At 41.3% G+C, this 14,852-nt stretch overlaps 1 protein-coding gene across 2 annotated transcripts in view; it reads right to left on the bottom strand.

The window, feature by feature from the left end:
* LOC117530362 (transcription factor COE3-like) overlaps positions 1–14,852 on the bottom strand; it is a 78,128-nt gene that overhangs the window by 7,312 nt on the left and 55,964 nt on the right. For both annotated transcript variants that reach the window (XM_034193213.1, XM_034193214.1), the window contains exons 11-12: positions 12,756–12,844; positions 1,784–1,849 (exon numbers count right to left, since the gene is read on the bottom strand). In XM_034193213.1, coding sequence (XP_034049104.1) covers positions 1,784–1,849; positions 12,756–12,844 — 155 coding nt within the window. The remainder of the gene's footprint in view (positions 1–1,783; positions 1,850–12,755; positions 12,845–14,852) is intronic.

Genomic DNA, 14,852 nt, shown 5'->3' with positions numbered 1-14,852 from the left:
CTGAACCATGGACAGAGACCAAAGACAACTGAACCATTTCCGTGCCATGGACATAGGCTAAAGACAACTGAACCATTTCAGAACCATGGATAGAGACAGAAGACAAATGAACTGTTTCAGCACCATGGACAGAGACAGAAGAAGACTGTATGGTTTCAGAATGATTGGCAGTGGCTGAAAACAGCTGAACTGTTTCAGCACCATAAACACAAACCGAAGACAACTAGACCATTTCAACACCATGGACAGAGACAGAACACAACTGAGCCATTTCAGTAGACGTCTGATTGACCACAGTACAACACTTAATGGTTGATTTTCTAAAAGTGAGTAATTATTAAAAATTAAACAGGACTCAACACTAGTGATGTATGAGGTCTGTGAGAAAAGTAACGGACCTTATTATTTTTTTCAAAAGCTATATGGATTTGAATCATATGTGATTACATCAGACATGCTTGAACCCTCGTGGGCATGCGAGAGTTTTTTCACGCCTGTCGGTTACGTCATTTGCCAGTGGGCAGTCTTTGAGTGAGGAGTGGCCCACCCTCTCGTCGATTTTTTTGTTTAGGAATGGCTCAGAGACTGCTGCTTTGTTTGTTCAAAATTTTTTCAAAACCTGTAAGGCACAACTGAGTGGACACCATTCGATAAATTCAGCTGGTTTTCGGTGAAAATTTTTCACGGCTGATGAGAGATTTTGGAGTTTTACTGTCGCCGTAAGGACGGCCCACGGCGCCTGATGGCGATCTGCGCTCCGAGGCGTCGTCGTCTCGCTGTTTCAAGCTGAAAACTTCCTAATTTCAGGCTCTGTGGACCCAAGACGTCGTGAGATAACAGAGAACTTTCAGAAGAATTTGGGATCAGGAGTTTATCCAGACATTCCACTGTTAAAGGAGATTTTGTAATGAAAGAACGTGCGGGCAGATTCGCATGTCGGGCCGGACCCGACCGCAGGTGGGTCGCCACAGGAAAAACACCTCCGTTGGAAACCTTAACGGACAAGTTGGAACATGCCCAAGCTGTTAAACAATTTCTCAGATACTCACTTGTTGAAAGCCATCAAAAGCCGCCTGAATTTTACAAATGGTTTTCAACACGGAAGTGTTTTTCATGTCGCGGCGCAGACGGATTTGCCATGTCGTCACGGACCCGACTCGGCAAATTCGTCCGCACGTTCTTTTATTACAAAATCTCCTTTAACAGTGGAATGTCCACATAAACTCCTCATGCCGGCCTCTTCTGAAACTTCTCTGTTCTCTGACGACGTCCTGGGTGAACAGAGCTTTAAATTAGGATGTTTTCAGCTCGAAACAGCCAGACGGACGCCACCTCCGACCGCGCCGATCCGCTTTGTGGGCTGTGCTTAAAGCGAAAGAAACTCCACAATCTCTCATCAGCCATTAAACTTTACACCGAAAACCAGCTGAATTTCTCGAATAGTGTCCACACGGATATCCCTCACCGGTCCTGAAAAAATTTGATAAAGCAACGCGCGCCGTCTCCCTGCAGCTTCTCAGACAAAGAGATTCCGACGGGAGGGGGAGTCCACACCTCACTCAAAGTCTGCCCACAGGTGAATGACGTCACCGACAGGCATGACAAAACTCACGGATGCTCACGAGGGTTCAAGCTTGTCTGATGTAAAAACATATGAATCAAATCCATTTATTTTTTGAAAAAAATAAAAAGGACCGCTTTTTTTAATCACAAACATTGTATTAGTGTTTAGACAACATTCACGTCTTCTAAATCTGATGCTAATAGTATATTAGCATGTTACCTGGTTGTTATGAGGCATTCCGTAGAGCGCCTCCACCAGGTCAGCCGCTCTCTTCAGCAACACCTCCTGCGAAGGAGGAGCATGAAGATGAGGAGGAGAAAGGATACATGTACACACTTTAAAATAGAAATGAAGGATGATTTGCTGTGGCGCCCCCTAATGGTAAGTTAGTCCCTTCGGATTCTCCCTTGTTTGCACTCGGGGTCGCCACTGCAAATCCGAGGTGGATTTGTATGTTGATTTGGTACAGGTTTTATGTCAGATGCCATTCCTGACGCGACTCCACATTACATGGAGAAATGTGGCAGGGGTGGGGTTTGAACCGGGAACCTTCCACACTGAAACCAAGTGCACTAACCAGACATTGTTGTTTCAAAATGTATATGAAACACACATGCGCACACACACACACACACACACACACACACACACACACACACACACACACACACACACACACACACACACACACACACACACACGGGCAAATACACACAGAGGGAGGGGGGAGAGCCTGTTTCCGACTATGGGCCTAATTTACTGAAGGTTTGCATGTGTAAATATTTGTGCAAAGGCCGCTGCACTCAAGTTACTAACAGTGCAAAATGAGGATTTTGTCTGTCAATTGCACAAAATAGGGCACCATGCCCCTTTATCATGCTTTATCATGATAATTATAGTGGGCGATTTTAACATCCACACAGATGCTGAGAATGACAGCCTCAGCACTGCATTTAATCTATTATTAGACTCTATTGGCTTTGCTCAAAATGTAAATGAGTCCTCCCACCACTTTAATCATATCTTAGATCTTGTTCTGACTTATGGTATGGAAATAGAAGACTTAACAGTATTCCCTGAAAACTCCCTTCTGTCTGATCATTTCTTAATAACATTTACATTTACTCTGATGGACTACCCAGCAGTGGGGAATAAGTTTCATTACACTAGAAGTCTTTCAGAAAGCGCTGTAACTAGGTTTAAGGATATGATTCCTTCTTTATGTTCTCTAATGCCATATACCAACACAGTGCAGAGTAGCTACCTAAACTCTGTAAGTGAGATAGAGTATCTCGTCAATAGTTTTACATCCTCATTGAAGACAACTTTGGATGCTGTAGCTCCTCTGAAAAAGAGAGCTTTAAATCAGAAGTGCCTGACTCCGTGGTATAACTCACAAACTCGTAGCTTAAAGCAGATAACCCGTAAGTTGGAGAGGAAATGGCGTCTCACTAATTTAGAAGATCTTCATTTAGCCTGGAAAAAGAGTCTGTTGCTCTATAAAAAAGCCCTCCGTAAAGCTAGGACATCTTTCTACTCATCACTAATTGAAGAAAATAAGAACAACCCCAGGTTTCTTTTCAGCACTGTAGCCAGGCTGACAAAGAGTCAGAGCTCTATTGAGCTGAGTATTCCATTAACTTTAACTAGTAATGACTTCATGACTTTCTTTGCTAACAAAATTTTAACTATTCAGAGAAAAAATTACTCATAACCATCCCAAAGACGTATCGTTATCTTTGGCTGCTTTCAGTGATGCCGGTATTTGGTTAGACGCTTTCTCTCAGATTGTTCTGTCTGAGTTATTTTCATTAGTTACTTCATCCAAACCATCAACATGTCTATTAGACCCCATTCCTACCAGGCTGCTCAAGGAAGCCCTACCATTATTTAATGCTTTGATCTTAAATATGATCAATCTATCTTTGTTAGTTGGCTATGTACCACAGGCTTTTAAGGTGGCAGTAATTAAACCATTACTTAAAAAGCCATCACTTGACCCAGCTATCTTAGCTAATTATAGGCCAATCTCCAACCTTCCTTTTCTCTCAAAAATTCTTGAAAGGGTAGTTGTAAAACAGCTAACTGATCATCTGCAGAGGAATGGTCTATTTGAAGAGTTTCAGTCAGGTTTTAGAATTCATCATAGTACAGAAACAGCATTAGTGAAGGTTACAAATGATCTTCTTATGGCCTCAGACAGTGGACTCATCTCTGTGCTTGTTCTGTTACTGCTTTTGATGCTGTTGACCATAAAATTTTATTACAGAGATTAGAGCATGCCATAGGTATTAAAGGCACTGCGCTGCGGTGGTTTGAATCATATTTGTCTAATAGATTACAATTTGTTCATGTAAATGGGGAATCTTCTTCACAGACTAAGGTTAATTATGGAGTTCCACAAGGTTCTGTGCTAGGACCAATTTTATTCACTTTATACATGCTTCCCTTAGGCAGTATTATTAGACGGTATTGCTTAAATTTTCATTGTTACGCAGATGATACCCAGCTTTATCTATCCATGAAGCCAGAGGACACACACCAATTAGCTAAACTGCAGGATTGTCTTACAGACATAAAGACATGGATGACCTCTAATTTCCTGCTTTTAAACTCAGATAAAACTGAAGTTATTGTACTTGGCCCCACAAATCTTAGAAACATGGTGTCTAACCAGATCCTTACTCTGGATGGCATTACCCTGACCTCTAGTAATACTGTGAGAAATCTTGGAGTCATTTTTGATCAGGATATGTCATTCAAAGCGCATATTAAACAAATATGTAGGACTGCTTTTTTGCATTTATGCAAGATCTCTAAAATTAGAAAGGTCTTGTCTCAGAGTGATGCTGAAAAACTAATTCATGCATTTATTTCCTCTAGGCTGGACTATTGTAATTCATTATTATCAGGCTGTCCTAAAAGTTCCCTGAAAAGCCTTCAGTTAATTCAAAATGCTGCAGCTAGAGTACTAACGGGGACTAGAAGGAGAGAGCATATCTCACCCATATTGGCCTCTCTTCATTGGCTTCCTGTTAATTCTAGAATAGAATTTAAAATTCTTCTTCTTGCTTATAAGGTTTTGAATAATCAGGTCCCATCTTATCTTAGGGACCTCGTAGTACCATATCACCCCAATAGAGCGCTTCGCTCTCAGACTGCAGGCTTACTTGTAGTTCCTAGGGTTTGTAAGAGTAGAATGGGAGGCAGAGCCTTCAGCTTTCAGGCTCCTCTCCTGTGGAACCAGCTCCCAATTCAGATCAGGGAGACAGACACCCTCTCTACTTTTAAGATTAGGCTTAAAACTTTCCTTTTTGCTAAGGTTTATAGTTAGGGCTGGATCAGGTGACCCTGAACCATCCCTTAGTTATGCTGCTATAGACGTAGACTGCTGGGGGCTTCCCATGATGCACTGTTTCTTTCTCTTTTTGCTCTGTATGCACCACTCTGCATTTAATCATTAGTGATCGATCTCTGCTCCCCTCCACAGCATGTCTTTTTCCTGGTTCTCTCCCTCAGCCCCAACCAGTCCCAGCAGAAGACTGCCCCTCCCTGAGCCTGGTTCTGCTGGAGGTTTCTTCCTGTTAAAAGGGAGTTTTTCCTTCCCACTGTAGCCAAGTGCTTGCTCACAGGGGGTCATTTTGACCGTTGGGGTTTTACGTAATTATTGTATGGCTTTGCCTTACAATATAAAGCGCCTTGGGGCAACTGTTTGTTGTGATTTGGCGCTATATAAAAAAAAAAATTGAATTGAATTGAATTGACTTCACCAATATGTCATTTGGGGTTTGTCCACCAGAGAGCACAAAATTGTTAGAGGTAACATGCAAATAGGTGAGGTTTGCACATGCAGCATGATTTATCATTGTCAAAAGGAAACTTTACAGGTGCTGATATCATTTGTATTTTGCAAAGTTTGAATCCTAATTTTGTTTTGTACTTGTTTCTTTTAAGGATAAATGTCTCCATGTACAGTAGGTAGACCAAAAACAGACACACATACTGTATCAGAGTCTGTGTGTGACATCACAGCTGGTTCAACAAACAGTGGAGAAGTAATGACAGTAAATATAATATAGACAGAGATAAATCAATAAAATATACTGCTGTTTGAGTACAGAGTTGTGTTTTATGTATTGGCGTGTACCTGCCAGGCCTTTCATGTGGAACCTTGCCTGATGTCCAGATGTCTAATCCTTGATGTTGTAACAAACACAGACTCGGCGTCAGAGGAGTTTTTGAGTCATACTACCCACTTCGAGATCCAACACTTTAATCCAGAATGATGTAATTCGAGGACATTCCCCAAACAAGTTCTCACTGCTGTTTGACGTTTCATAATTGTTGTTCTGTTTAACCTGATCAAACTGAAGCAGTATTTTATACTGAGTCAGCTTCTCTCTTGCATTCTTATTATACTTACGACATTCTGCTAAAATATTTAACCGTCTTTATTATTCAGTTTCCTCTCCTAAATCTTTCTGTCAGAACCTTTTCATATGACTGCCATCAATGTTTATGAAATCAGTGGTGATTTTGTAAAATTGTGTGATATTCCCTCAGTAAACTCACATAATCTGGGAAAGTTATTGGCATTTGTAGAGTTGGTTAGCAGTATGATATACACACTGGGAATTGAACCCAGAGCTACATAGCAACACCTGCTAATTAATTTTTAATTTTTATTGTAAATAGAGCCCGACCGATATATCGGTTGACTGATAATATCAGCCAATATGAGGCTTTTACCAGTGTATCAGTATGTGTGTTATTTTTGCAGATATGAAAATTTAAATTCACCAAATAAACAATGCATAAACACTTTGACTGTTGGAAATGGTGTCATTACATAGTTTTTCCAGCAGAGAGTACACTGACATTGTTTACAATGCTATCCAGCATGGCTGGGACCCCATCACCCCTTGGTCACTTTAGCTGTAAGAGACAGAGGCAAAGCAACCTGCTGCCATTCACTTTCAATCAGAGTGGATGTTTTACAGCAAGAAGAGACAAGCTAGGTGGGGTAAAAATTGACAAGAAGTCTATTTTATGCAAATGCTGTGCGATGAGACACCTCAACTGCCAATCCGTGTGAAGGAAGCGTGACAGCAGTGTGATGCCTGTTGGTTTGCTGTTGGCAATGGTGGCCACAGTTCCGCTAATCCGCTAACCGCTAATTTGTGAGGCAAACCTTTTTGTTAGCAGTTTTAGCTTTTCAGCTAATTTTGAAAACCATCAGTGGTCCAATTAGCTTCCACAAAATTTAGTTCCGCTAACTTTCAGTCCGCTAACATTTTGGGCATAGTGGTTGGTTTATTTATTTTTAAAAACCAACACACAAATTACTGTAACATGCGTGTTGGTTTTTACAAAAAAGTGTGTATTTGTAAATATGTCATTTTTTTCACTTGTTAAAAAAATGGCATTTGCAAAACTGAAAATTCTGTTTGTGAAGCATTATTCACAACAAATAGCGACCAATGATCACATATTGGTCGCTATTCACACTCCCATCCAATAGATGGCAATGCTCTATGCATTTTCCCATAATGCCTTTTGGTGCGTGTGTCGGTTAACACTCAAACCTTCAGAATTAGCGCATTACTTTAAAAGATATGGGCAATAATTTCACTTTGTAAAAATGACATAAAACAGAAGCTCTGGCTTGTTGTTCGTTTTGGGTTTGTGATCGCCTTTGATGTTACTCAGAAGCCTCAGCTGTGCTTAAACTCGAAACTGGCTTATCAGTAGCCAACAGTGTACATCAAGCCAATACTAAAAGTTAGCAGTTAGCTGTAACTTCTGCTAAATTTTTTAGCAGTTTATTGGTTTAGTGTTATAAAAGGTAACTTTTCAGTTAGCATATTAGCAGTTATCAAAGCTAACATTTTGGTTAGCTGTGCCCACCACTGCTAAGGAGTGGATTCTGTCTGGCCACTCTACCATACAGGCCTAATTGGTGAATTGCTGCAGAGATGGTTTTCCTTCTCGAGGGTTCTCCTCTCTCCACAGAGGAATGCTGAATCTCTGACAGAGTGACCATCGGGTTCTTGGTCACTTTCCTGACTAAGGTCCTTCTCCCCCAAGCGCTAAGTTTAGACAAGTGGTCAGCTCTAAGACGAGTCCTGGTGGAGGCGAACTTCTTCCTTTTACGGATGATGGAGGCCACTGTGTTCATTGGGACCTTCAAAGCAGCAAATTGTTTTCTGAACAGAATGCACCTCAGCTCAATTTTGAGCTTTATGGCAAAGGCTGTGAATACTTACGTACATGTGATTTCTTAGTTCTTTTACTTTTAATAAATTTCCAAAATCTAAAAAAAAAAAAAGTTTTCACATTGTCATTATGGGGTATTGTGTGTAGAATTTTGAGGAAAAAATGAATTTCATCCATTTTGGAATAAGGCTGTAACAAAACAAAATGTGGAAAAAGTGAAGCATTGTGAATACTCTTTGGATGCACTCTATGCACAATGACAAATAAAGCAAGTTATTAAATTGTTATTAATTATTATACTCAAATGACGTTTGTCAAAATTTAGTTAACAAGGGTAACATGTATATTACTAAAGTTGGATCAAACTGCTTTATTTGAGTATTACTATTTTAAGCACAATAATTTCATTTATTTATTAGTGTAGACTGCCTTCCATTTCCAGTTTGCTGCTGAAGTGTCTCATGAAAAGCATTTTTGCAGATTGTAAAGCGAAAAAACCTAATATGTGTAGTGACAGAATGGCCGAACATTATCACGAGGTGTAGCATTTTTACAAACACGTGAGGATGAAGCGTGTGTGCAACTGAGAAAAAAGACAAGCTGCCATTTCTCACACAGGCACGTAAACACGCACAATTCAATTTTCAGCAGCGTTTCTGTTAGAAGTGACACAAAAAAGCTCTGTGTGTATTTTGGTGTGTTTTTCTGTATGTGTGTATGATGTGTATTTCTGTGTGTGTGTGTGATGGTGCAGTGACTCGTTAAGTGTTATCTTAATTAAACACACAGTCACTTAATTTGCTGCTTTTCATTAACAACTTCTTAAGGACTCTTACATTAACCCCACCCCCTCATTGTTCCATCCAGTCACATTCTTTTATCCACCTGTCATCACGCATGGATTCTTTCTTTTCCTTTTTTTTCCTGCCTTCCCCCAGCTTCACCTCCTTTTTGGAGAAATCCTGAACGTGACATTCCTCTCCTATAGGTGACCTTGGATAAAAAAGCAAGAAGGTGCTCAAACGCGACACAGGAAGCATCTTGGGGATTAAGGGCCTTGCTCAAAGGCACCTTAGTGATTTTGCTGTCTCACAAGAAATCCAACCGAGGATCTCTGACCTTTCTTCCCACCAGCTGACCTCCTCCCTGTTCTTCAGTAAGTCCTGATGTCTTCCTCCTGCATTACAAATGAACGCAGGTGGAGAACGTTGTCTTTCTTCTTGTATGTGCTGCAGCCACATCAGGTGCAAGACATGCATCTTAGCAAACAAAAAAACAAGAGCAATCAGAGATTTCTGACGTCCACCAATCCGGATCCAGATTGAAAATATAAGAAATTATCCAGAATTGGGATCTTGATCCTGATCCACTCCAACATTTAATGGAGTCTTCCATGGTCTAATACACTCAACAAAAATATAAATGCAACACTTTTGGTTTTGCTCCCATTTTGTATGAGATGAACTCAAAGATCTAAAACTTTTTCCACATACACAATATCACCATTTCCCTCAAATATTGTTCACAAACCAGTCTAAATCTGTGATAGTGAGCACTTCTCCTTTGCTGAGATAATCCATCCCACCTCACAGGTGTGCCATATCAAGATGCTGATTAGACACCATGATTAGTGCACAGGTGTGCCTTAGATTGCCCACAATAAAAGGCCACTCTGAAAGGTGTAGTTTTGTTTTTTTGGGGGGGGGGATACCAGTCAGTATCTGGTGTGACCACCATTTGCCTCATGCAGTGCAACACATCTCCTTTGCATAGAGTTGATCAGGTTGTAAATTGTGGCCTGTGGAATGTTGGTCCACTCCTCTTCAATGGCTGAGTGAAGTTGCTGGATATTGGCAGGAACTGGTACACGCTGTCGTATACGCCGGTCCAGAGCATCCCAAACATGCTCAATGGGTGACATGTCCAGTGAGTATGCCGGCCATGCAAGAACTGGGACATTTTCAGCTTCCAAGAATTGTGTACAGATCCTTGCAACATGGGGCCGTGCATTATCCTGCTGCAACATGAGGTGATGTTCTTGAATGTATGGCACAACAATGGGCCTCAGGATCTCTTCACGGTATCTCTGTGCATTCAAAATGCCATCAATAAAATGCACCTGTGTTCTTCGTCCATAACAGACGCCTGCCCATACCATAACCCCACCGCCACCATGGGCCACTTGATCCACAACATTGACATCAGAAAACCGCTCACCCACACGACGCCACACACGCTGTCTGCCATCTGACCTGGACAGTGTGAACCGGGATTCATCCGTGAAGAGAACACCTCTCCAACGTGCCAAACGCCAGCGAATGTGAGCATTTGTCCACTCAAGTCGGTTACGACGACGAACTGGAGTCAGGTCGAGACCCCGATGAGGATGACGAGCATGCAGATGAGCTTCCCTGAGACGGTTTCTGACAGTTTGTGCAGAAATTCTTTGGTTATGCAAACCGATTGTTTCAGCAGCTGTCCGAGTGGCTGGTCTCAGACGATCTTGGAGGTGAACATGCTGGATGTGGAGGTCCTGGGCTGGTGTGGTTACACGTGGTCTGCGGTTGTGAGGCTGGTTGGATGTACTGCCAAATTCTCTGAAACGCCTTTGGAGACGGCTTATGGTAGAGAAATGAACATTCAATACATGAGCAACAGCTCTTTCCTGCTGTCAACATGCCAATTGCACGCTCCCTCAAATCTTGCGACATCTGTGGAATTGTGCTGTGTGATAAAACTGCACCTTTCAGAGTGGCCTTTTATTGTGGACAGTCTAAGGCACACCTGTGCACTAATCATGGTTTCTAATCAGCATCTTGATATGGCACACCTGTGAGGTGGGATGGATTATTTCAGCAAAGGAGAAGTGCTCACTATCACAGATTTAGACTGGTTTGTGAACAATATTTGAGGGAAATGGTGATATTGTGTATGTGGAAAAAGTTTTAGATCTTTGAGTTCATCTCATACAAAATGGGAGCAAAACCAAAAGTGTTGCGTTTATATTTTTGTTGAGTATATGTATCTATGGTGCAAAATTGGTGAGAATCCCTGAAGTAGTTTTGACGTAATCCATCAAAGCGTATATAAAGTGAAATCTTGATCCAGAATCTGGATTCGGATCCGGATCACCTCCAAAATTTAATGGAGTCTTCCATGCCCTAATATCTGTCTGTGGTGAAGATTTGGTGAAAAACTGTGAAGTAATTTTGACGTAATCCTTCAAAGATTGTATAAAGTGAAATCTTGATCCAGAATCCTGATCGGATCATCTCCAAAATTTAGTGAAGTCTTCCATGCCCTACCATCAATCTGTGGTGCAGATTTGGTGAGAATCCCTGAAGTACTTTTGATGTAATACTTCAAAGTGTATATAAAGTGAAATCTTGATCCAGAATCCAGATCTGGATCTGGATCACCTCCAAAATTTAATGGAGTCTTCCATGGCCAATTATCTATCTGTGGTGCAGATTTGGTCAGAATCCGTGAAGTAGTTTTGACGTAATCCTTCAATGACTATATAAAGTAAAACTTGATCAAGAATCTGGATCCACATCACCTCCAAAATTGTATGGAGTCTTCCATGGCGTAATATGTATATGTGTTGAAAATTTCATCAAAATCCGTGCAGTAGTTTTAACATAATTCTGCTAACAGCAATCCTTCAAAGCCTATATAAAGTGAAACTTGATCAAGAATCCGGATCTGGATCCAGATCACCTTCAAAAGTTTATGGAGTCTTTCATGGTGTAATATGTATATGTGTTGAAAATTTCGTCAAAATTTGTGCAGTAGTTTTGACGTAATCCTGCTAACAGTCAGATAGACAAATAAATAAATGCCGATGATTTTGTTATGTTCTTGGCAGACGTAAAAAGATTACTGCAAACCCAAATGAATCCGACTGTTCTCTCTGAAGTGTTGTCTTCAGAATGGAAACCTCCTACAGATAATAAGAAACGTGTACTGGTCTTTTCCTGCTGCTGCATCTCTTTAGTAAACGTGACAGCAGTACTTTTAACACCAAAGTTGCCTTTGCACTGTGAAACTCGTGAGCACGTCTGCTCATTATTTTGTCTTGACAAGCAACTACAGCAGCTAGTTAGCATATAGCTGCCCCAGGAAGGAGCGCATGAAGCTCATCCGCAAGCAAATAATGTGTTCATCGGGTCACGACAGGCTGCCGGGGGTCATAATTTTTAGAAGTAGTTTCACCTTAATGTGAACGAGCAAATAAAAAAGCACCGGCGAGAAAGCGAGGTGGACAAACGCATCAAAAACCAAGTGATTTATATAAATCAGATAACAGCGTGATAATCGTGTCCGTGCGTCTGTGTGTCTGTGCATGTGCCAATCTTCTTTGTTGCCACATGGCTGCACTCGCTGATGAACCTCCTGTTTGCACAGAAGATTTACACACACACACACACACACACACACACACACACACACACACACACACACACACACACACTTTATTTAGGAATCTCTTGTTTGTAGAATTGTTCGCAGTCGTTGAATGTCGCCTTATTTCCATAGAAACGGGGTCGATCTGCTGATAAAAAGTCTTCATCAGTGGGTTTGCCAAATCCTTCAGTCTGTGTTTCGGTTTCGTCCGATTATGTCAACATGAAGTGAAGTTCATCGAGTGACAACAGATCGTTGCCTGACCCCTGTGACCTTGTGGTTGTGCACAGCTTTGCAGACTAGCATAGGATGTGGGATACGTTGCTACGCTGATGAGACTCTACTGTATCACTCTGATAATCTTCTTCATCTACCTCTTCTTCCATGTCCATGCTGGTTCTGATGGACCTCTGGCAGTGTTGTTGTGTTTGGTTCTGTTCAGTGACCTGACTGAACTCTGATCAATCAAACATCAAACCAAACTGCTGTTCAAACACACACTCATGATACAACAGTGAGTATGATCACTGTATTACAAAACACAAAAGCGCGTGTATGTGTGTTGTACCTTTGGAAGCCTCTCGGGGTCTCCAGGGTGACGAGGGATGACCTTCTGTAGCCTCTGGAAGCCGTAATCTATTGTGGGCTCATTTAACGCTGAGGAGGAGGAGCATAAAGCATTTTTAGTCATTAAACAACAAAATCCATTGTGGCAACTCAATTTTAGTTTTATAAGTCCCGCCCACCAGATGTTGACAAACTCCACCCACGTTATTCTCCATATTCTATTGATTGTCTGGAGGAGATGTCAGAATGCTAATGCTACTAAAACCTTAGCCAGCTAACTTTCCACTGTACAGATATAAACTGGTTGCTGTTCTGATGTTAGTCGAATAACGTAAGCATGACTCGCCGTCCCTCTGCGTTTCTCCTCCTCCCGTCTCCTGTGCAACATTATTTTCACTTTAAAGTGTTTGCTGATGATAAATCAGACTGCACAGCAGTGTGTGTGAGCGTGAGAGAGAGACATAGAGAGAGTCCTTGAAGACTCATAGAGTGAAGCAATGAGTCGCTTATCATTGTTTGAGGATGTGCGTGTGCATGTGTGTCTGACCTTGTGTTGTTCACATTGTTTTATATTATCCGTTTCTTCAAACTTTCTTCAGAGCTGAATTTAATGTGATCATTAAAGGATCAGCCAGCACGTTATTGGTCATAATTGCACAAGTGTGATGTCTGTGATCAGCTAAAGCTATTGTGCTAAAACAAACATCACACCTGTCAGAATGAAGTGAAGAAAGATCAAGTAAGAAGTGTGAACACTGAAAAAAGTTGAAACAGGTCTATTAAAGGAAAAAAATAGAATGAAGTGTTTTCAAGTTCTTCTTAGGGGGCGCCACTGCAGATTGTCTCCATCTCATCCTGTCCTCTGCATCTTCCTCTGCATGTCCTCCCTCAGTACATCCATAAACCTCCTCTTCGGCCTCCCTCTTCTCATGCCTGGTGGCTCCATCCTCAGCATCCTTCTCACTATATACCCTGGGTCCCTCCTCTGCACATGTCCAAATCATCTCAGTCTCACCTCTCTGACTTTGTCTCCAAACCGTCCAACCTGTGATGTCCCTCTGATATGTTCATTCCTAATCCTGTCCATCCTTGTCACTCCCAAAGAAAATTGCATCCAGATACCACACAGTGTTTTTCTCTCGTGAAAAGATGAACTGAAAAATATGAAAAAATAGAGTTCAAGTTCTCCTTTAAAGATCCAGAGTTCTGTGGAATGTGGTATTGTGGGGTTTTTTTCTGCTCAGATCTGCCTTCTATTTTTCCCCTTTTTTATCTCATGTCTTCCGCGTCACCGTTCTATTCTTTCATTGTCTTGGTGGTTGGAAATTTGCCGTATCTTTTCCTGAGTCACGTGACTGCAGTTTGCAATCACAAAATGAATTTCATCTATTGTTATTTTCCATTTTTCTGTTCAAAGTGTCCACCAGAACACACACATTTTTTAAAATCATTATTCTCCACATCTTATCTTGTTTGTGGTTTAAGGTTTGTCGTTATTTCATGCTGTTTTTGCCCAAGTATATATGTTGTATATTGCTGAAACATCATACACTCTCTGTTCAGTTTTGTTATTTTATTGTCTGTTGATGGATTTGAATGGCTGGTGTGTGGAGATCATGTGACACGTGGACACATGCTTCATAGTGGTTCAGAGGTCTTGAACACATAGTGTGCAGGTTTGAAGGTTAATGGGATTTAAATGTGTCGTATTACTCTGAAAGACACATTCAAAGACACAGGACAGAGAATGACAGACAGACGTGTCCTCCACACAGAATGCAGAAACACACTTTTTGTTCTTTGCTCATATCAGTGTCAACATTACAAAATGTGGAACATTTGCTCATCATTTCAGTATGTTGTCCACTTGTCACCTGGCTGTGACGGATACATGACTGGGTACAGGAGGTGGGAATGGACCTTTGGTCTGCCTGGGTGGTGGCCCATCAGAACCCTGGATGGTTCTGTAGGGTGATGACACTGGCACAGACTGGTAGACCTTTTACTCTAGACTTTTTATAAATCCAGAAGAACAGGATTAGCATCCATTAAGTGAGATAAAATATTGATGCATATCACTCTCACGGGTCTCTTATGG

This window comes from Thalassophryne amazonica, chromosome 18 (assembly GCF_902500255.1).
Source record: "Thalassophryne amazonica chromosome 18, fThaAma1.1, whole genome shotgun sequence".
Classification (NCBI taxonomy): Eukaryota; Metazoa; Chordata; class Actinopteri; order Batrachoidiformes; family Batrachoididae; genus Thalassophryne; species Thalassophryne amazonica.
The sequence above is the reverse complement of the archived record's forward strand: the minus strand, read 5'-3'. Positions and strand labels throughout refer to the sequence as shown.